Source organism: Oncorhynchus nerka, linkage group LG4 (assembly GCF_034236695.1).
Source record: "Oncorhynchus nerka isolate Pitt River linkage group LG4, Oner_Uvic_2.0, whole genome shotgun sequence".
NCBI lineage: Eukaryota > Metazoa > Chordata > Actinopteri > Salmoniformes > Salmonidae > Oncorhynchus > Oncorhynchus nerka.
The window spans coordinates 16,719,079-16,743,426 of record NC_088399.1 but is presented as its reverse complement, the minus strand read 5'-3'; the positions used below and the strand labels follow the sequence as shown (position 1 = coordinate 16,743,426).

The window sequence follows — 24,348 nt, the reverse complement described above, 5'->3', positions numbered from 1 at the left end:
TCCCAGTACTAAAGCAAGGCATTATTACTGGGATATGAGGTAACAACATGGCCTGTTTAAATTGTTAAAAAGACAAAAAAAACTATTGTGTTGAATTGTGTTTGGGAAATAAAGATACTTGTATCTCTCAAAGTTGATTATTAGCAGAACTATCCAATCAAAACAGAGCCGTTGACACGTAACAAATTGGTGGCGTTGGGGGCCAGAGATGACATGGTTGTGGAATGTGGTCCGCAGGGGAGGAGCACGGAACAGCCGGATTCCATTTCCAGCACAGTTGAACCCGGGTTCCATTTCAACACTGTGGAGGATAGATTGGTACCAGACCTGCTTTGGCACTTAGAGGATGAAGCCTTTGAGCCCCCAGCTCATAAACAAAAACATGAGCGCAGTCCGCGTTAGTCCAGAACAATCCTTACATTGTCTGTACTTCAATATCATGCAGCTGATGCAATCCACATGTATTATGTTGCAATGATTAATAACATTACTGATACTGATCCAGCATTATACGAGACTGAAATGTTAGCATTTTGTGGCACGGAATTGATGTTTTTCACAAAACACCGAATGTTACTGTATGCAAGTGTATGCAAGTGAAACATTTCATTCACAAAACAACATTTCATTTCATTTAAACCAAGAGGCTTTTTATTGGGACCAAAGAATTTATACTAAATGATTTACATAGTAAATATATATTTCGGTTAAAAAAACTATTCTAGGAAAGATAAATGGTCAGGTTGTTATGCTGGATACATGGTAAAAAAAACAGTGTTCGCGAGACATAATTCTACAGACAATGCTCTCACACCAAAACTACGAGTGCAAGCTTTATGAAATAGTTATCTTGCAGTCAATGACATCACAATATATCAAAAAGAGTGAGGAAATGGTATCAGTGGCCTGCACTGATACATGGAAGCATCAATGACTAGCAATTGAGGCTTGCTGCATGACAAATGGTTCCACGCTACAACATGAATAAGGTTTACAGCATCATCTTGGAAGGAGCAGTTTGTAAAAGAACTGAAGGACGTTTTACGTGATGAGGTATCACCGTGACAACTTTGGATATGCAATGCTTGGCTTTCACCACTGTAAAATCATCACATCAATAAAGGGACGTTATACTCCCAAATCAAATTTTGTCAGATCTTTTCAGACCAAAAAAAGAAGAAAAAAAAAAGTCTAATGTCAAGATGAATCTACACTCCTCCAGCTATATGCATTAACACCTTTCATTTTGGATAGTGGCATATGGCTGGATCTACAAAACAGATGGCCTACTTTTGAGGTATAAAAAAGTCTATCAAACATTGATTTTGGAGTGAAATATCCCTTTAACTGTTAAAGATAAAGCCCTCTATTTGAGGTACATCTTTACCTTCATTGTTGAGTCAGTTTTAGCAGCTGTGTGTGAAATATAAAGCTCAGTGAGGCCGGAGAGAAAATGTGTGTCCCTCTCAAATAGGTTTACACTGCTACCTGATGGGTTTTGTCTAAACAATGGCAGAAAAGGAAGCAGGACTGCACAGATAAATACTTGAGACTCATCTGTGGGTAAAATATTTTTGACAACACATAAACAGCAATAAATAAGAATCGAGGCTAAACATCAAGCAAAAAAAAACAATTCAGAGGGTCTAGTTTGTTAAATGTACTTTTTCCTGAGAATAGTATCATTGGCTGTCGATGGAAAGGGCGATGAGCACCAATAAGAAACATAGAACTATCACCTCACTTTTCTAGTGCACCGGTTGTAGTTTTTAAAAGGGACATATCTAAAATGTTCAACTTCATATTCATCATCTCCAGCACCATCCTAACATCAACATACTGTATGTGAAAATGGTGGTTTTCTATGTTTTGTATTAAAAAATATAGAGGAAAATAAGTGTTTCCAATGACATCATCAACCAATTAGTAGACAATTAGTAGGCAATGCCTACTCATAATTGGTTAAAAATCACATGATGCACACCGATGATGTCATGTGACACACTTAAGCTTCCTCTATATTTTTTTATACAAAACATAGAAATGCGCCATTTTCACATATGTTGATGTTGGGTTGGTGCTGGAGATGATGAATATGAGGTAGAATTTTTTTTACATTTCCCTTCATAGAGAAAAGTACTCATAGAGTATTGAAATAATACTGTAACTACACTGTTCCTACGGATTTGAAAAGATGAGCCTATGTAAAATGTTACTATTTAACATGGCATTTAAAAGTATGTACCAGAGGCTAAAGACAGTTACAAAAGGTTTTGTTCTGAAAAAATAAAAACATATAGCATACTAAAACTTATTATTTGATGCAAAGGTAAGCATTCGTCTTGAGAAAAAGCTGCCTATTGATTAAAATTGGGTTATGATTATCCTGAACAAAAGTATTGAAGTTACTTATCTTGAATGAAAATGTCCATTTACAAATACCAGTTGGGTACATTGTTTTTCTGTTAGCTGGCCGTTCGCTCTTTAACGTATCTCTCAAACAGTGTGCATCGATTTCAAACCAGCTATTATCATATTGTGGATGATGATGAAACTAAATGTCCTCAATTCACCCTTTGAATTATGACCTTAATTTCTATTGGTCTTCAGACTGCCCCTCACCTCAGACTGGGGTCATAATGAAGGTTTCAACCAATAGCATCAAGTCCTGACCTCCATTAGACCAAAATCAACAGTCATCCTGTTTATGTTACACAATGATGTAATTGTATCAGTCTAAAGTCCCAGTGGAACAACATTAGTCTTAAGAGCAAAAAAATAAAGATGGCCCTGATATTCCATTCACCTCTTGGGGCGATATGGACTCTTCCTGGCTTTATCGATAAAAGGAAGCAGGGCAGCCAAAGAAGTCCATGCCGATATAGCGGGGGTATCCTTCCAGAACCTTCACCTCCACGGGGTCAAACTTCCAATACTGTCTCCCACTCAGGAAATGAGCAAAGCCTATTAGGAAGTTAGGAGGTCAATAATTAGCTCAACGCAATTAAATGGGTTTACCATGTGGTTACATGCACGCACACACACAAACTGTCAGAAACACACAATACTCAGAGATATCCACATGCTTGCTATCAATAAAACTGGGAACACAACACGACATAATGGATGCTGTCCAAATACATTTTGCCTTTGACTCTTTTTGTATATCTATGACTCTCACCATATCGGTCCTGGAAGGCTGCGTCAATGTCCTTGGGGATGCCCCTCCAATCCTGCATGCTACGAGGGTGTGCTGTGTCCACCCGGTTCTCCAGGGGGCTGAAGCGCCAGTAGGTGCCCGACTTGAAGAGGTAGGTCTTCTGGGCCTTGTCCTCACCCCACATGAGGGCTGCTTGGATGTCCGACACTTGAAGGCCCAGCCGACGCACTGAGTCCGGCCCCGTGATCCTCCTCTCCGCGTCAAACACCCAGTAACTGTCACCTGTTGATGACGTCACACTTCTTTTTAGACACAGATCTGGGATTACCCTAGTCAGTCCTAATGTTAACTATTAGGGGGATGAAATAATATAAGAAAGGGAAAGGAGGATACCTAGTCAGTTGTACAACTGAATGCCTTCAACTGAAATGTGGCTTCCGCATTTAACCCAACCCCTCTGAATCAGAGCCTGTTTCAGCTGTCAGGGATGACATCTGTGCTAGGTAGACAGTGGGTCACATAAACTAGATGCTCAGGCTGAAACATGTACCTGGTGAATGGACCAAGTACTGCGGTTTCCTCTCTCCCTACTGCTAGAATTGCCTCTCCCTACTACTGCGGTTTCCTCTTTCTCCCTACTCCTGCTGCTGTTTCCTCTCTCTCCCTACTGCTGCTGTTTCCTCTCCCTACTGCTGCTGTTTCCTCTCCCTACTGCTGCTGTTTCCTCTCCCTACTACAGCTGTTCACTCTCCCTACTGCTGCTGTTTCCTCTCTCTCCCTACTGCTGCTGTTTCCTCTCTCTCCCTACTACTACTGTTTCCTCTCTCTCCCTACTGCTGCTGTTTCCTCTCCGTAATGCTGCTGTTTCCTCTCCCTACTGCTGCTGTTTCCTCTCCCTACTAGAGCTGTTTCCTCTCCCTACTGCTGCTGTTTCCTCTCCCTACTGCTGCTGTTTCCTCTCCCTACTGCTGCTGTTTCCTCTCCCTACTAGAGCTGTTTCCTCTCTCTCCCTACTACTACTGTTTCCTCTCTCTCCCTACTGCTGCTGTTTCCTCTCCCTAATGCTGCTGTTTCCTCTCCCTACTAGAGCTGTTTCCTCTCCCTACTAGAGCTGTTTCCTCTCCCTACTGCTGCTGTTTCCTCTCCCTACTGCACTGTTTCCTCTCCCTACTGCTGCTGTTTCCTCTCCCTACTACAGCTGTTCACTCTCTCTCCCTACTGCTGCTGTTTCCTCTCCCTACTGCTGCTGTTTCCTCTCCCTACTGCTGCTGTTTCCTCTCCCGAATGCTGCTGTTTCCTCTCCCTACTAGAGCTGTTTCCTCTCCCTACTGCTGCTGTTTCCTCTCCCTACTGCGCTGTTTCCTCTCCCTACTAGAGCTGTTTCCTCTCCCTACTAGAGCTGTTTCCTCTCCCTACTAGAGCTGTTTCCTCTCCCTACTGCTGCTGTTTCCTCTCCCTACTGCGCTGTTTCCTCTCCCTACTGCTGCTGTTTCCTCTCCCTACTACAGCTGTTTCCTCTCCCTACTACAGCTGTTCACTCTCTCTCCCTACTGCTGCTGTTTCCTCTCCCTACCTCTCCTCCCTCCAGTCCCTTGACTTCTTGGCACTGACGGAAACATGGATCACTACAGATAACACTGCTACTCCTACTGCTCTCTCTTCGTCCGCCCACGTGTTCTCGCACACCCCGAGAGCTTCTGGTCAGCGGGGTGGTGGCACCGGGATCCTCATCTCTCCCAAGTGGTCATTCTCTCTTTCTCCCCTTACCCATCTGTCTATCGCCTCCTTTGAATTCCATGCTGTCACAGTTACCAGCCCTTTCAAGCTTAACATCCTTATCATTTATCGCCCTCCAGGTTCCCTCGGAGAGTTCATCAATGAGCTTGATGCCTTGATAAGCTCATTTCCTGAGGACGGCTCACCTCTCACAGTTCTGGGCGACTTTAACCTCCCCACGTCTACCTTTGACTCATTCCTCTCTGCCTCCTTCTTTCCACTCCTCTCCTCTTTTGACCTCACCCTCTCACCTTCCCCCTCTACTCACAAGGCAGGCAATACGCTCGACCTCATCTTTACTAGATGCTGTTCTTCCACTAACCTCACTGCAACTCCCCTCCAAGTCTCCGACCACTACCTTGTATCCTTTTCCCTCTTGCTCTCATCCAACACTTCCCACACTGCCCCTACTCGGATGGTATCGCGCCGTCCCAATCTTCGCTCTCTCTCCCCCGCTACTCTCTCCTCTTCCATCCTATCATCTCTTCCCTCTGCTCAAACCTTCTCCAACCTATCTCCTGATTCTGCCTCCTCAACCCTCCTCTCCTCCCTTTCTGCATCCCTTGATTCTCTATGTCCCCTATCCTCCAGGCCGGCTCGGTCCTCCCCTCCTGCTCCGTGGCTCGACGACTCATTGCGAGCTCACAGAACAGGGCTCCGGGCAGCCGAGCGGAAATGGAGGAAAACTCGCCTCCCTGCGGACCTGACATCCTTTCACTCCCTCCTCTCTACATTTTCCTCTTCTGTCTCTGCTGCTAAAGCCACTTTCTACCACTCTAAATTCCAAGCATCTGCCTCTAACCCTAGGAAGCTCTTTGCCACCTTCTCCTCCCTCCTGAATCCTCCTCCCCCCCCCCTCCTCCCTCTCTGCAGATGACTTCGTCAACCATTTTGAAAAGAAGGTCGACGACATTCGATCCTCGTTTGCTAAGAGTCAAACGACACCGCTGGTTCTGCTCACACTGCCCTACCCTGTGCTCTGACCTCTTTCTCCCCTCTCTCTCCAGATGAAATCTCGCGTCTTGTGACGGCCGGCCGCCCAACAACCTGCCCGCTTGACCCTATTCCCTCCTCTCTTCTCCAGACCATTTCCGGAGACCTTCTCCCTTACCTCACCTCGCTCATCAACTCATCCCTGACTGCTGGCTACGTCCCTTCTGTCTTCAAGAGAGCGAGAGTTGCACCCCTTCTGAAAAAACCTACACTCGATCCCTCCGATGTCAACAACTACAGACCAGTATCCCTTCTTTCTTTTCTCTCCAAAACTCTCGAACGTGCCGTCCTTGGCCAGCTCTCCCGCTATCTCTCTCAGAATGACCTTCTTGATCCAAATCAGTCAGGTTTCAAGACTAGTCATTCAACTGAGACTGCTCTTCTCTGTATCACGGAGGCCCTCCGCACTGCTAAAGCTAACTCTCTCTCCTCTGCTCTCATCCTTCTAGACCTATCGGCTGCCTTCGATACTGTGAACCATCAGATCCTCCTCTCCACCCTCTCCGAGTTGGGCATCTCCGGCGCGGCCCACGCTTGGATTGCGTCCTACCTGACAGGTCGCTCCTACCAGGTGGCGTGGCGAGAATCTGTCTCCTCACCACGCGCTCTCACCACTGGCGTCCCCCAGGGCTCTGTTCTAGGCCCTCTCCTATTCTCGCTATACACCAAGTCACTTGGCTCTGTCATAACCTCACATGGTCTCTCCTATCATTGCTATGCAGACGACACACAATTAATCTTCTCCTTTCCCCTTCTGATGACCAGGTGGCGAATCGCATCTCTGCATGTCTGGCAGACATATCAGTGTGGATGACGGATCACCACCTCAAGCTGAACCTCGGCAAGACGGAGCTGCTCTTCCTCCCGGGAAGGACTGCCCATTCCATGATCTTGCCATCACGGTTGACAACTCCATTGTGTCCTCCTCCCAGAGCGCTAAGAACCTTGGCGTGATCCTGGACAACACCCTGTCGTTCTCAACTAACATCAAGGCGGTGGCCCGTTCTTGTAGGTTCATGCTCTACAACATCCGCAGAGTAAGACCCTGCCTCACACAGGAAGCAGCGCAGGTCCTAATCCAGGCACTTGTCATCTCCGTCTGGATTACTGCAACTCGCTGTTGGCTGGGCTCCCTGCCTGTGCCATTAAACCCCTACAACTCATCCAGAACGCCGCAGCCCGTCTGGTGTTCAACCTTCCCAAGTTCTCTCACGTCACCCCGCTCCTCCGCTCTCTCCACTGGCTTCCAGTTGAAGCTCGCATCCGCTACAAGACCATGGTGCTTGCCTACGGAGCTGTGAGGGGAACGGCACCTCAGTACCTCCAGGCTCTGATCAGGCCCTACACCCAAACAAGGGCACTGCGTTCATCCACCTCTGGCCTGCTCGCCTCCCTACCACTGAGGAAGTACAGTTCCCGCGCAGCCCAGTCAAAACTGTTCGCTGCTCTGGCCCCCCAATGGTGGAACAAACTCCCTCACGACGCCAGGACAGCGGAGTCAATCACCACCTTCCGGAGACACCTGAAACCCCACCTCTTTCAGGAATACCTAGGATAGGATAAAGTAATCCTTCTCACCCCCCCTTAAAAGATTTAGATGCACTATTGTAAAGTGGCTGTTCCACTGGATGTCTTAAGGTGAACGCACCAATTTGTAAGTCGCTCTGGATAAGAGCGTCTGCTAAATGACTTAAATGTAATGTAAATGTACAGCTGTTCACTCTCTCTCCCTACTGCTGCTGTTTCCTCTCCCTACTGCTGCTGTTTCCTCTCTCTCCCTACTGCTGCTGTTTCCTCTCCCTAATGCTGCTGTTTCCTCTCTCTCCCTACTGCTGCTGTTTCCTCTCTCTCCCTACTGCTGCTGTTTCCTCTCTCTCCCTACTGCTGCTGTTTCCTCTCCCTAATGCTGCTGTTTCCTCTCCCTAATGCTGCTGTTTTCTCTCCCTTCTACTGCTGCTGTTTCCTCTCCCTACTGCTGCTGCTGCTGTGCTTATAGGAGCTTCTGCTAACTGCTGGGCCTAATTGGCCCACCCAAACACTGGCTGAGACCTGGTGGGAGGTGGAGAGTTTAGACGCCAATAAAACAACACACATCCACAGACACACGCCTTTGCACACAGGCACACGCAGACAATCGTATATCTAAACACACACACACACACACACACACACACACACACACACACACACACACACACACACACACAATACACCCTTGCAAGACTAGACCATGTTTCTGCCATCTGTCATCACTATGATCAACGCTGTTTAAATAAACAAAACCAGAGCAGAGTCGTTAAGCCGTGGATTGTTTGTGTGAAGCCACTAATATCAATGTACATTTACCCCTCTGGTGATCTGCTGTCAAATACTTTCTTTTTAGAAGTTTTACCAAACCTGACTTCACAGGCGGTTGGTGGCACCTTAATTGGGGAGAACGGGCTCGTGTTAATGACTGGAGCGGAATCAGTGGAATGGTATCAAATATATCAAACACATGGTTTTCAGGTGTATGATGCCATTCCATTTGCTCTGTTCTGGCCATTATTATGAGCTGTCTTCCCCTCAGAAGCCTACTGTGTCTGACTTTCAGAAAAATGTCTGTCTCAAAACTAAACACTTATGGTCCCACTCGGAACTGCTACCAACATGCCAGAGTCTGGTACTGCGCTCTAAGGTCCCGACTCTGGACCACACATACGCTCTGGCGATAGGGGTTTGACTCTCACCTTGGGCCTCTCCTGTCTGTTTTGAACTGTCCTGTCATAAAAATAGCTCATTTAAAAACAATTAGACACATTGCCCTACGATGCGCTACTTCTGTACTCATTACCATGCCTGCCAAATATCAGAGCTCAAAATCAACTGCTACCAGCAGAGCAGTGGAGCACATAGAAATACACATTAGAATGGGTAAAACCCTAGACAGGCAGGTATTCTATTTCTATGGTTTAACTCACCTTGGAAGAACCAGCTGTTTCCCGTCTTGTCTTCGTAGGCTGCATCGATGTTGTCGGGGATCCCCCTCCAGTGGCGTGTTGCTAGCGCCGGGTACCCCGCCTGCAGTTGGCCATCACGGATACGCCACACGTAGCGGGACTTGAAGAAGAACATCTCCCCTCTGATCATTGACACGGCATCAAAGTTAGTCCTGCAGGGATCTGGCTGTGGCCAAGTCATGAAGAAAGAGACAGAGTGAGCACAGGTTATGTCATTCAAAATCAAAATTGCGGAAGCTCAACTCAGCCTGGAAACTTTCATCAATCTCAACAAATTAAGTCACTGAAATGAGCATTGCGTATTAATCTACTAATATTCCAGTTGTTAGCTATTTGCTCCCAACAATGAATGTGTTCACTGATAAGTTGGACTTCTATTCATTTCTTGTCATATTCAGTCCTCACCACAGTTGTTTCGATCTCATTGGTCTCTGTGATGACGGGCGGGGCTTTTTGCAGCGGACCATACAGGTATTGGATGCCCTGCTTGTCATCGTCGCTCAGCTCCAGGGGATAGGAGAAGCTGTAGAAGGGGGACATGACGGCTCCTTCGACCAGGGAGTGCTGGAGGCCGAGGACGTGGCCAAACTCATGGGCCGCCACCTGCAGGAGATCCGTGCCTGCAGGACCATCATGGGACAATGGTCAGTGACATTGAGACAGAGGGCATCAACCATACTTGCCTGAGCAAGATTTAGGCAGTATCTTTAGCAATGTTTGTTCAGTATCTTCACATATAAACTACTACCTAGAGAACAGTGGCGGTTAGTGCCGTTTAAGATGAAAGCCGCTACAAAGCCGCTACAATCATAAATTAATAAAACCAAAAGCTTACCTTGACTTGGAAGAGTTCCCGTGTTGGATAGCCATAGCCAGCTAGCAAACATAGCATCCCTCTCTGTTTGACCGGGGGTTTGAATAGGCTAAACTAGCTAGCTGCATTTGCTAGCTAAGTGAAAGTTTTTTAAAAAATACAACCAAATATATCTAGCTCTCTCTCGCTCTCTTGCTTCTCTAAATTTTGGAAGAAATTTGTTAAAAACTGTTAAACTATTGTCTTTCTCGCTCTCTGAGTCAACTATAGTTTTATCTTTTTTAATGTTTCACTATTTTTATTTTTATGAAATTCACTCTGGAGGACGGTCCTCCCCTTCCTCCTGCAAGGAGCCTCCACTACTATAGACCGGTAAATTAAATAGGTTATTTCTGCTATTCACTCACCCATGCTGTTTCCCACTGTCCAACTCTCATCATAGTCAAAGTGGATATCGCCTGCCCGGTGAGTTCTGGGGAAAAAGGCATGGGCCAGAATGCCTCCAGGACCATCGAAAGGCAGGTTGTCACCATGCCAGTACCTACACAACAAACACAGAGGCACAAGGCAGGGTGGTCAGCCATTTTATTTTAGACAAAGTTCACCACTTCATTAGTCACTTTAGGGCATTAGATTCAGCTGTGGGCAAATTTTCTTCTTAAGCGGATGGTCGGAAGGCCCGGAACTTAATTACAAATAATTTGTAGACTGCAATTTGATTGCAAGAATCCCAAACAGATCATTTCAAACCTTGTTTAGATTTGTATACGATCACGTCTCTCTATTATGCGTGGGAATACTTGGAAATAGAAAACTTGGAGCTGATTTCCTGGTGTCTTTTATGTCCAACTATGAAAATTCTATACTGAACAAAAATATAAACGCAACATGTTGGTGTTGGTCCCATGTTTCATGAGCTAAAATAAAAGATCCCAGAAATGTTCCATATGTACAAAAATCTTATTTCTCTCAAATGTTGTGCTAGTGAGCATTTCTCCTTTGCCAAGATAACCCATCCACCTGAAAGGTGTGGCATATCAAGAAGCTGATTAAACAGCATGATCATTACACAGGTACACCGTGTGCTAGGGACAATAAAAGGCCACACTAAAATGTTCAGTTTTGTTACACAAAATGTGCAGTTTTGTCACACAGATGTCTCAAGTGTTGAGGGAGTGAGCAATTGGCATGCTGACTGCAGGAATGTCCACCAGAGTTGTTGCCAGATAATTCAATGTTAATTTCTCTACCATAAGCCGCCTCCAACGTTGTTTTAGAAAGGACCTCCACATCCACAGACCATATGTATCCACACCAGCCCAGGACCTCCACATCCACAGACCATATGTATCCACACCAGCCCAGGACCTCCACATCCACAGACCATATGTATCCACACCAGCCCAGGACCTCCACATCCACAGACCATATGTATCCACACCAGCCCAGGACCTCCACATCCACAGACCATATGCAACCACACCAGCCCAGGACCTCCACATGCTGCTTCTTCCCCTGCAGGATCATCTGAGACCAGCCTCCCGGACAGCTGATGAAACTGAGGAGTATTTGTCTGTAATAAAGCCCTTTTATCGGGAAAACCTCAGTCTGATTGGCTGGACCTGGCTCCCCAATGGGTGGGCCTGGCTCCCAACTGTTTGGGCTTCCTGCCCAGTCATATGAAATTTATAGATTCGTGCCTAATGAATTTATTTCAATTGACTGATTTCCTTATTTGAAATGTAAGTCAGTAAAATAGTTGAAATTGTTGCATGTTGCGTTTCTATTTTTGTTCAGTACAAAAAAATATATATGTACATTTTCTTTGCTCAGAAAACTTGGGGGGCCAAGTAAAACCAACCGCGGGCCGCCAGTTTGGGAACCCTGCTTTATGGGCTCCTTACAAATCTGATTCCCATATGTTTGTTATTATGTTTGTATTGTTGCTTATATACAAGGGATGTATCCATGTATCCATTTCAACATTAATGAAGACACATTCAAAGGAGAAATTGACATTTGATCCTTTCCTTTCTGCTCAGATATTCAAGAAAGCTCCATGGACCTTCTGTACAGTAAATAATCAAAGTAATGCTGTCATTGCAGACAGTAAAAAATCTGTGTCTATAACAAATCTTGGGGCTCCATAACCCTCTCGATGTCAAGATCCAACCTAGTACAGTAACTGAACATCATGTCATTACTGAGGCATCTCTTTGATGTAAGGTACAAGGTCCTAAACTATGCCATTGCTCAGACCCATCACACTGTGGGGGATTGAGTTACGGCTCATACCACAGCGATTAAATCCAATTAATGTTGCCAGCCTGCATAGTGATGGAACTAACGACTGGGTCAAATGATGAGAAAGTATGAATTCACTTATAAAAAAGACAAAAAAATTGTAATATCTACGAAAACATGTTATTTCTTCCGGTAAATATGTGCTTTAGTATTTTTTTATTTTACAACTGTGGTATAAGCAGGATAAACGCCTCTGTTCTGTACATTATCTTGGAAAAATGAACTCCGCAGCGGGACGAGACAGAACGTCAGTGTTAATCTCTACTTACAAAGGCAAAGGTCTCGAGGGCGGATACAGTATCGTCTGAGAGAAGAAACATGTATATAGGTCTGGTGTGTAGGTGGATGCTCTAAAGCTGCAGTAATTTACAACAAGGGAATGTGATGCTGTTGTGCTCGTGCCAACACAACAAATCCATTGAGAGTCGAAGAAATGTGCCCTGAGGCTTTTCATTCAAATAAACCGTAGCAAACAAGTCCTGTCTTGTAACATTCAAGTGCATTCAGGATGGAGAGGGGGGGGGGACGATTCGCCCATGAGCATGGCCTATTATAGATGGGTGAGAGATGGGCAGGGTTGGGGTCAATTCAACTCAATTTAACTGAGTTGGTGAGTTCAGGTTCCTATTTAGAACATTTAATTCAGGAATTACATTTCTTTGAAGATAAATGGACATTCACAAATTCATGCACATTTTTAGATTTGATTGAGTAAATGAAACTTGCCCTCAAGTTTGGTGATTGTACCGAGATAACTGAACACTAGTGTTGGCCTGTGAAAAATGCTACACCTGTACTAGCTGTAACACCACTCCCTTATTTCCTACCTCTTTCCCTAACAGATAACAAGTCATGAACATAGCTGTGTGAATGTCCAACAGCAAAGCTGATTATCTGTACAACCATCAACGCTAATCCCTCAACTTCTCTTTTGAAAAGGTCCTTGTGTTTTTGTCTGATAAGATGAGAACTTCACTTCTCTAAGTCAACAAGATGAACCTGATAAGAAGCACAAGACAGATGAAATAGGTTGTCCTGGGTGTTAGCATTAGTAATATTTATAGTAAAGGTTGAGTGCTTCACAGATAAACACAGACATTGAGTGAGTCAGGAAAGTGACACAAGACATACCAATAGTTTTGATGATGTGCACCAGCACACTGAGTCATATGACCAGTAATGCTGTTATACTGAAAGTACATTTAAAAACTGTAATAGAAATCAATAACACATTTTCCAGTGCATGACTGGAATTTCAATAGATTTTCTGAAATAGGTGAGATGAAATAGAGTTCATCCCAAGCTTGCCTCAGGTTCTCAGTGTTCTGCGCCACAGGAAATGCAGATGAGCTTTGTGATTTACATAAATTCACTGAAAACCCACACTAACACACAGTTATATTTACAGTATTGTACTTTTCATGTAGCCTAATTTTGCCCAGCTAATACTCTAACCATCGACCAAGCCACATTATGGACTAAACTAAACATTAAAATTGTCACGCCTGCTCCCGCTCTCCCTCTCTGGCGCTCGAGAGCGCCAGGCTGCCCTTCATTACGCACACATGTCACCATCATTACGTGCAGCAGAGCTCATTGATCTCACCTGGACTCCTTCCCTTTGTTGATTGCCCTGCCTATAACTATCTGCTCACTCATTTGTTCCCTGTGCCTGCATTAATGTCATTATGTGTTCATGTCCAGACGCTGTCATGCCTTGTTTCATGTCCATTGTTAATGAAATGTTCACTTCCTGTACCTGCTTCTCGTCTACCATCGTTGATCTATTTTGTTACGACAATACTGATCAAATGAAGATCCTACACCTCTAGAATGATGATTACCTGGTAAAGTCGATGATGATGTCAGCTCTCCCACTGCTGACCTCAGTGAACTTCAAGGGTGTGACTTCACTCCACACACGCAGAGCCTCCTGCAAGATGTGACGGACTTTCTCATTACTCAACTGCCAGGGGAAGCGCATGATCCTGTGAGACACAAACACACACACACACGTCAGAAACCACCAGCATGATCGCCATCTGTGTTCTACCCATAATCCTCTTTTGCGGGGGGCAGAGTGAGTGCCACCCTTCTCTAGTTGCTTCATGGGCCACGGGGTGACCTTGGTCTAGGATAATCTGGTTGTTGTGAGAAAGAAGCCTCTCTAAAGTGGGTGCAAGGCCCAGTCTGATGCCACCCAGCTTGACTGGTGGGTTGGAGCTGTCAAACGTCCCACATCAACAAAAGGATATAATATGTTGCTGAATGGGTTGTATGGATTAACTTTCTGCACAATGCCAGATCACCATGATCGCATGGTGCAATCATACAGATTTCATTTGAACCAGTTTGCTACAGAAGGTAAATAATCCTACAGCAACAGGAAATGTGAGTTATTATGTGAATTCTAAATTATGAACATTTATGTAGGGGTTGACACATTTTTTGTGAGGGCAAATCAAGTCTTAAATTTTCAAGTGGAAACCACAAGTCAAATACACTACAAGGTGCATTTTCTGCAGTGCAGGAACATTCTCAGCGACAAAAGAGTGATCAACTTAAGTATACAGCAACATGAACAAAGACTATGATAGGTGCTTGCTTGCATACTGACCCAACTAACCAACCAACACTCTTTATGCAGAATAATAAATAAAAAAATATACCTATCCTCAAAAAGTCTGACAGCTGCCATCTTGACTTGCTGCATCACCGTCTGTTATGGCAACTGCTTGACATCCGACCGCAAGGCGGATGCAAAGGGTGGTGCGGACAGCCCAGTACATCCCTGGGGCCGAGCTCCATGCCATCCAGAACCTCTATACCAGGCGGTATCCAGAACCTCTATACCCCAGCCACCCAAGCCATAGACCCGTTCATTCTGCTACCGCACGGTAAGCGGTACCGTAGTACCAAGTCTGAGACCAAAAGGCTCCTGAACAGCTTCTATCCCCAAGCCATAAGACAGCTGAACAGTTGTGAACAGGACTATTTGCATTGACCTAGTTTTGCACTGACCCTCTTGCACTGACTCTATGCACACACTCACTGGACTCTACCCACACACTCACTGGACTCTACCCACACACTCACTGGACTCTACCCACACACTCACTGGACTCTACCCACACACTCACTGGACTAGTGGTGTGGGGGCTGTGCTTTGGCAAAGTGGGTGGGGTTATATCCTTCCTGTTTGGCCCTGTCCGGGGGTGTCCTCGGATGGGGCCACAGTGTCTCCTGACCCCTCCCGTCTCAGCCTCCAGTATTTATGCTGCAGTAGTTTATGTGTCGGGGGGCTGGGGTCAGTTTGTTATATCTGGAGTACTTCTCCTGTCCTATTCGGTGTCCTGTGTGAATCTAAGTGTGCGTTCTCTAATTCTCTCCTTCTCTCTTTCTTTCTCTCTCTCGGAGGACCTGAGCCCTAGGACCATGCCCCAGGACTACCTGACATGATGACTCCTTGCTGTCCCCAGTCCACGCTGATGTTCCAGTTTCAACTGACCTGAGCCCTAGGACCATGCCCCAGGACTACCTGACATGATGACTCCTTGCTGTCCCCAGTCCACCTGGCCATGCTGCTGCTCCAGTTTCAACTGTTCTGCCTTATTATTATTCGACCATGCTGGTCATTTATGAACATTTGAACATCTTGGCCATGTTCTGTTATAATCTCCACCCGGCACAGCCAGAAGAGGACTGGCCACCCCACATAGCCTGGTTCCTCTCTAGGTTTCTTCCTAGGTTTTGGCCTTTCTAGGGAGTTTTTCCTAGCCACCGTGCTTCTACACCTGCATTGCTTGCTGTTTGGGGTTTTAGGCTGGGTTTCTGTACAGCACTTTGAGATATCAGCTGATGTACGAAGGGCTATATAAATAAATTTGATTTGATTTGATTTTATTTGACTCTACGCACACACTCACTGGACTCTACGCACACACTCACTGGACTCTACGCACACACTCACTGGACTCTACCCACACACTCACTGGACTCTACCCACACACTCACTGGACTCTACCCACACACTCACTGGACTCTACCCACACACTCACTGGACTCTACCCACACACTCACTGGACTCTACCCACACACTCACTGGACTCTACCCACACACTCACTGGACTCTGCCCACACACTCACTGGACTCTACCCACACACTCACTGGACTCTACCCACACACTCACTGGACTCTACCCACACACTCACTGGACTCTACCCACACACTCACTGGACTCTACCCACACACTCACTGGACTCTACCCACACGCTCACTGGACTCTGCCCACACACTCACTGGACTCTACCCACACACTCACTGGACTCTACCCACACACTCACTGGACTCTACCCACACACTCACTGGACTCTACCCACACACTCACTGGACTCTACCCACACACTCACTGGACTCTGCCCACACACTCACTGGACTCTACCCACACACTCACTGGACTCTGCCCACACACTCACTGGACTCTGCCCACACACTCACTGGACTCTACCCACACACTCACTGGACTCTACCCACACACTCACTGGACTCTACCCACACACTCACGCATACTTAAGAATTTGTTCTTAACTGACTTGCCTAGTTAAATAAAAGTTCATTTTTATTTACATTTTTTTTAAACTTAAGACTCCAACACAAACACACATGCTCACACACACATATTGATGCCACACACACATTTTTACACTCTTCACATGCGTACAATGATGCTACTCTGTTAATTATCTATCCTGATTGCCTTGTCAGTTTTACTCCTCCCTACATATACATATTAGCTCAACTATCTCGTACCCCTGCACATTGACTCGGTACTCCTTGTACATAGCCTCGTTATTGTTATCTATTGTGTTCCTATTTTCTATTTGCACATTTTCGTACTTTTTAACTCTGCATTGTTGGGAAAGGGCTTGTAAGTAAGCATTTCACGGTAAAGGCTACACCTGTTGTATTTGGATTCATACTTCAGTTATTCAAGGCATAGGTAATGTGCAGTACATAGAAACATAACTTCAACTTGTTCACAGTTGTTGTGGATTACCATGCAGCAAGGCTGAACGCTGAGTTGACAGAGGTTGTGTGTGCGTCCGTCCAACCAGGACCTGCATTATTATGACAGGCGTTGACAGACAGGAAGGGCAGCGCTTGTTATTACCAGGCGACACCCCATGGAGGACATTTAAACAACCGTGACATGTTCAGTCTCAATGTCGGTCTCATGTTTCATATTATGGGTTTCTCAGTGGGCGCCAGTAAAATCCCTTTCTGTTGCAATCCGTTACCCCCCTGCCCTGCAGACGTTTCCCCTGGTGCCTCCCTGGATACCAGCCATGGCGGCTATCACTTTTATTCTTAATTTTAGATTTCATAATGAATGGGCGGGGGTTGCAAAAATGGATTGCGCCTCATTGTGTGGAGGCCCTACATACATGCCCAGACAGGAGAGGCCAGCCTTGTGCTGTTGCTGTATTACCCTACTCTACTTCAACAACCTCCCTAACCCTGCCACGGTGATGCATGCCGGAGCCCGGTTCTAACCACAGCCCCCGACGCCTGCAGCAGACACCCATTAAACCTGTGCCCTGGGAGTTCAGTTCCAGAATGTGGAACAGTCACTATGTTGCTAATGCTACGGCCCGTTATTATTAGTCATCACAGAGGAGACAGCAAAACGCTGGCCTGGTAATGACCCCCCTCACCATAGCCACTCTGGGACAGGAGCAGTGGAACCAGAGCGGGGACAACAGTGCTGATTGCTGGCTCGCGGGCCAAAAGAGGCAGGTCCAGCTCTGTGCTGTTGTGTGTCTCCTGAGGTAAAAATGTGATGAGCCAGCAGAGTACAGTACACACCCCTACAGTACTGTACAATCGTACAATTATTTGTTCCTTTCTTGAAAAGCTGTGTGTGCAGAAATTATTTTCTGTGAGAGGGAGTGCAGGGCACGGGAGGTTCAGTGCCTGTTGACAATCAGCAAAATGACAATGAAGCTATACTTAGGGACACTGAGTAAGTGGCTACCTCAAAGGGATCATGAGTAATGATGACTTATGATGCAATATATTGGTGTTTGTTTGGGGAAGGGTGGTTAATCATACACAGCATTTTTACGCTTGATCAATACATATGGCATTTTTCACATGAAAACATAAGCTCACTATTCATACAATATAATATAACAATTCTACGCCATTAAAGGAAAAATCCACTCAAAAACTATATTTCTGTATTTTTCATTAATCCACTGTTATTAAAGACATGCTCCGGTACTTTGGCGACTAAAATAGTTTTTTTTTAAAAACATCCTGCTTTGGGATGGATGTGTCAATGTGTAGTTCATACATACATAATCTATTAGCAGAATTACTGCTTTACCTCAATTAGCCACAAAATCCCTAGTTTGAAAGCAACTGTTTTCTTGAAGATGTGCCGCACCATGTTTCCTACATTTTTACCTCCACATGGGTCAGCACCCTAGCAATTTGAGTTTTAGCCAATGAGCTTCAGCCCCTCACATTTGAGGGACAGCTAGCAAAAGGCCTGCCCAAAGTTATCCAATGAAGTTGCAGGGCGGGCCCAACGGCACAGTGGACACAGCAGAGAGAGAGAGATGACATGGCGCACATATGTGACTTAGGCTATTTTTTGGCTCATGAGTGCTACTTTCAGAACTGCTGGCTAAAAATTATCCAAAAGTGCCGGAGCATCTCTTTAATACAGTCCCAAAATGTTTAGCATGTCAGCAGTCAAGTTTTCAAGATATTGGACTTTCAAGAAGCAAAGTGTCACTTCCCACAGGCATCATCATGATGTGGCAAGTGACACTTTGCTTCTTGAAAATCCTATATCTTGAAATGTTTTGGGACATTATTAACAGTGGACTAATGAAAAAAATATGAGTGACACTTACTGTTGTGCTGAAAAAGAAATTGCTTTCTGTAACAAAGACTCAGTGTTGCTCTTCTGATAACACTCCTCTGGAAGTAACTATTAGCTTGACCTTTCCCCTCTCCAGCCCCCTTCCTGCTGAGCTGTATGTGGAGACATCAGGAAGCATGCGGTCTGCTCTGCTGTAACATGCTTGAGTGCTCTGACACTGTCTTGTAAATGGCTATGTTTTTTCAGGTCGCGACCCCCTCTGACTCCAAATGACAGAGGGGGTGGGTGGCAAATGTCCGGTGTGGCCCGTCTTTTGACTTTAATGGAAGAGGCAAGGCAGTCCAAACACAGGGAGGAGTGCAGATGACCCCGAGGGCACGAGGTCACCGTGTCACTCAAAAGGTGCTTCAAAGGCAAAGAAATCCCAAAGTAAATTGAAGTAGTGCCTCCTAGTTTTCTGCCATGTCTGGTTTGAAATTCTATCAAAAACATGAATTCAGCCAAACACTGAATACACATCTACATAGGCTGGGCAGCCTATCCTTTACAACAAAGTAAATTATCCTTCACTGAAATGTGTCTCTTTAGAAGTTTTGGCGTCAGTGTAAAGGCTCCTCTCTCCTCTCAGTAGCTGTAACCTGGGTGGCCTAACCCAAATGATTCTTGATTTTGAGCATATAAAATAAGCTGAGGTGCTGGGTTGGGGACCAGAGTGATACATATGATGTACACATTACCCGCCTTTCATTCAGAACAATGTAGTGGCTTTTGCCAGCCAGTAGCGACCTTTGCAGGCCGGTGGTGGCCTTTGCCAGCCAGTAGCGACCTTTGCAGGCCGGTGGTGGCCTTTGCCAGCCAATAGTGGCCTTTGCCTGCCAGTGTACTGTAGAAGTTAACCAGTCTACCGTGACAGGGGTTGCATTTGTGTCTCTGTCCTTGCTGGCTAAACTACAGATATCAGTGATAACCTCTTGAATTTGTACGCAATGTATAAAAATTCCAGAGCAAACTCAGGAAAAGCAGATCCCAGTGAAAAAGCTAAATGCATGGATATGTCTAGAGCAGTGGTTCCCAAACTGGGGTACGCCAAATAAAAATGTAATTTACACACAAAATACAAATTTAAAAAATGTATGGTCCCGCACCCCTTCAACCTCCAGCTGCGCACTCTCAAATGTTGTTTTTTCCATCATTGTAAGCCTGCCACACACACTATGTGATACATTGTCCGTAAGCTTGATTTCATTTGCACACAAACAATCATACAATGATGGAAAGACCTGTGTGTTGTCCTTGTTAATGGAGACAGAGAAGACCTGTGTGTTGTCCTTGTTAATGCAGACAGAGAAGATCTGTGTGTTGTCCTTGTTAATGGAGACAGAGAAGACCTGTGTGTTGTCCTTGTTAATGCAGACAGAGAAGATCTGTGTGTTGTCCTTGTTAATGGAGACAGAGAAGACCTGTGTGTTGTCCTTGTTAATGGAGACAGAGAAGACCTGTGTGTTGTCCTTGTTAATGCAGACAGAAAAGATCGCCAACTTCTTAATCATAGCCTCAATTTTGTGCCGCACATTGAATATAGTTGCAGAGAGTCCCTGTAATCCTAGATTTAGATCATTCAGGAGAGAAAAAACATATCCCAGATAGGCCAGTCGTGTGAGAAACCCGTTATCATGCAAGCGGTCAGACAAGTGCAAATGATGGTCAGTAAAGAAAACTTCAAGCTCGTCTCTCAATTTAAAATATCATATCAATAATTTGCCCCTTTATAACCAGTGTTATAAAAGCGTTACATGGTCGCTGCCCAATATCATTGTATAATGCAGAAAATACACGAGAGTTCAGGGGCCTTGCTTTAAGTTAACAAAGTTAACCATTTTCACTGTAGTGTCCAAAACGTCTTTCAAGCTGTCAGGCATTCCCTTGGCAGCAAGAGCCTCTCGGTGGATGCTGCAGTGTACACAAGTGGAGTCGGGAGAAACTGCTTGCACGCACGTTACCACTCCACTATGTCTCCCTGTCATAGCTTTTACGTCATCAGTACAGACACCAACACATCTTGACCACCAAAGTCCATTTGATGTCACAAAGCTGTCCAGTACTTTAAAAATATCCTCTCATGTTGCCCTGGTTTCCAGTAGTTTGCAGAAGAGGATGTCTTCCTTAATTGACCCCCAATAAACGTAACAGACATATACCAGGAGCTGTGTCAGGCCCGCCACGTCAGTTGACTCATCCAGCTGTAATGCATATAACTCACTGGCTTGTATGCAAAGCAGTAATTGTTTCAAAACATCTTCTGCCATGTCACTGATGCGCCGTGAAACAGTGTTGTTGATGAAGTCATTGTCTGTATAGTTTTTGGGCCTTTTCCCCAAACATTGTCCCAGCCATATCCGTGGCAGCAGGAAGAATTAAGTCCTCCACAATAGCATGGAGCTTGCTTGTCCTAGCCACTCGGTAGCTCACCATATAAGACGCTTCTAGGCCCTTCTTATGAATGGTATCTGTTGCTTTTGTACATGTCTTACTACTCAAAAGACGTCTTTATTTTTCAAATTGTCATGTTTCGCTTCTAAATGTCTGCGCAAGAGTGAAAGTTTCCCGCGAGAGAGTAACAGTTAATGTGATTGGATGTTAATTATTTGACTAGGCTGCCTAGGCTACCTGTATTTGACATTGTGTTGTTATTTCGCTGAACACTAGATGGTTTAATTAAATTTTTGGCAGTGAAACGAGGCTACTCAGGCGAGAAAAAAACCTCACCCAAATGTATAGCCCCGTTGGAAAATATTAATGGACTGTGAAGATGTGAAGATATTTTTTGTATTTTTTTTCTTCTAAAATACTATTATTATTATTATTAATTTTTTATGTGAATCACATTTTTATTTGGCGTACCCCAGTTTGGGAATACCTGGTCTAGATCAACCAAAGAAGAATAACCTTACTTGTAGGTGAGGTCAGTCTTGTCCCAGCGCCCCCCAAAGACAACGAAGCGCTTCCGCCGCTGCTTTCCTCCGAAGGTGCCCCCCTTCTGCATGTGGTAGTCCGAGATGCCACTTTGCTTCTGAGTAGGATAGTCTGGAACACCACAGCGAGGCCGATTCCAGATTGACTCTGTGCCATTCCATGACAACACAGTCTCTGGATAGACACCTCCCGACAGGTGCAATTGTTCCTTCAGAGTGTCCTGAGTATGATCAAATCTTGTCGTCTTCTTCAGGCCATATGGGTGAGTCTTCTGAGGCCATCCCTGTGAAAAGAGGTATGTGCAACTAAGTACCATTCAAAGAATGTAAATTAAGCTATTGTTTTGACAAAATCACATACATCTAGGCTACAAAGAAAATTACATTAAACTAAATCAAATGGAAAATGTAATGACTGTTTTTAGATAGCTGCATGGCAAGACATGGTCATCACAGTAAATTGCAGCATGGTACATTACTGTAACATTCTAATAGAGAACCTCAGGAGGAGCTGGGCTTCCGGGACCCAGATAAATCTCCAAGGCATTATTAGTCAATTTCCTCCAGAGAATTTAGAGGGAATTGGTCGGTCAATTGAATGGGTGGAGAGATGATTGGGTGGAGGACAGGGAGGGGTCGGAGGAAGGGGGACGGCTGAACCCTCTCACCACTTTATCCTTGCTCTATCTTTGGCTTCGCTTTATTACAGTTTACTGGTTTCCTAAAAAGCAGCTGTGAAGGCTTGGAAACTTTTCCTTCTCTGGCTTTTTTCTATGGGGGAGGGGATGACAGTTGTAGAGGTGAAATAGGGTGAATTGTAGTTTCTTTCTTGTTTTAACGGTCTTAAAAATGCTTCCGCGTCCGACAGCCCAAGGGTACCCTTTAAAAGCTGTAATTTGTGAACAAGCTATTTTTAAATGGCCATTAAAAGTCTAACATGAGAGGCTTTGATGCAGTGGTGCATTTTCACAAAGGCTTGAAAGACTTGGATGTTGTGATCAGGGACTAGTACACACTACCTTCCTTGCTAACATTCATCATTCCAAACCTTGCAGATGGACATTAAGAGAGGAATCCCATTTATGTCTATCAGTTGTACGATCTAACATAATAAGTAACCAGGTACACTTCTGTTTTTCAGCCTTAGAATGAGGAAGCCTTCCCTCCTATCTCTCTTCAAGTTATTCTGTAAATTCTGAAACCATTCAATTTTATGTCATGTCTATCTTTAAAAAAAATGTAGATCACAATGGCACTGACCTTGATGTATGGATGAAACCCCAATTTGGTTAGTAAGTAGCTTAGGCAGCCAATAGTGGGCGCTAAATTTACGCTATTGTCTAGGATTTATGTGCCCAACTGGTAATACACTCGTGTCCCATGTAGGCTGGCTCGTACATAACGCACCCACCGTTCAGGCTGCAAAGGCATCATTTCCCTCCTTATCTAGCTTTAATGGCGGGCAGTTGGGGGGGAAAATTAGGAAATAAAATACAGTTTTCCACCACTTAGGATGTTGCACACTGTATTCAGCCAAGGGATTTAAGCAATTGATCTTATGTCATCGTGATGACTATAACCATTTATACTAACATCCCCAATCTGAGGTAAAAAGGATGTGTCATTTATGGGGTGAAAATGCTAACTTGTGTAAGGTAGTAACACAAACTTGTCTACATTAAGGAAATTTGCTCAATATAAAATAATTGAATATGTGTCACGACTCCTACCGAAGGTGGCTCCTCTTCCTGTTCGTGCGGCGCTCGGCGGTCATCGTCACCAGTCTACTAGCTGCCACTGATCCCTTTTCCCTTTTCTGTTGGTTTTGTCTTATTGGTTTCACCTGTTTCTTGTTTAGGTTTTTAGTTGGGCTATTTAAGTCGGTAAGGCCCGCCTGCTCTTTGTGCGGGCTTATTTTTCCACTGTGTTTATGTGTGGTAGTGTGTTTCGTTTTGGGTTTTTCTCCAGACTAGTTAGGTCCTGTTTTTGGGCCAATCGTGGATGTGCGCCTGGTATTTGGAGTGTACGATTTTCCCTGTGCAGAAATAAAAGCACTATTCCGTACCTTCTGCCTCCTGCACCTGACTCCGCTCCCACTACGCCCGAGTGCGTCACAATATGGCTAAATAATTCAACATGTTCATTTGAGATAATAGTTTGTGAGTGGGCAACATATACTTTTGCAATGACATATATTTCTCACTCATTTAACCATTTAGAGAGAAAAAATAAGCTCTCAAACACAATTTAACCAGGCGCTGTAGACTAGAGCCTCCATACTATCAGTGCAGCAGCCTGAACATCTGACACTCCTACTCTAATATCAAAGTGCAGATACTGTGTTGAAGAATGCTGCAAGAGAAATCAACGTCAAAAATATTCAAGGGCAGGTGTTCACTTTTCATCCAATATTTTAAAAATAAACAGCATAATACCT

The 24,348-nt window shown here is 44.9% G+C and overlaps 1 protein-coding gene across 1 annotated transcript in view; it reads right to left on the bottom strand.

Annotated features, from left to right (window-relative positions):
- Positions 1 to 629: 629 nt before the first annotated feature.
- Positions 630 to 24,348, bottom strand: part of mmp11b (matrix metallopeptidase 11b) — a 36,810-nt gene continuing 13,091 nt past the window's right edge. The window contains exons 2-8 of the mRNA XM_029647914.2: positions 21,891 to 22,195; positions 13,891 to 14,034; positions 10,150 to 10,283; positions 9,334 to 9,548; positions 8,890 to 9,094; positions 3,182 to 3,442; positions 630 to 2,964 (exon numbers count right to left, since the gene is read on the bottom strand). Coding sequence (XP_029503774.1) covers positions 2,837 to 2,964; positions 3,182 to 3,442; positions 8,890 to 9,094; positions 9,334 to 9,548; positions 10,150 to 10,283; positions 13,891 to 14,034; positions 21,891 to 22,195 — 1,392 coding nt within the window. The 3' untranslated portion in view covers positions 630 to 2,836. The remainder of the gene's footprint in view (positions 2,965 to 3,181; positions 3,443 to 8,889; positions 9,095 to 9,333; positions 9,549 to 10,149; positions 10,284 to 13,890; positions 14,035 to 21,890; positions 22,196 to 24,348) is intronic.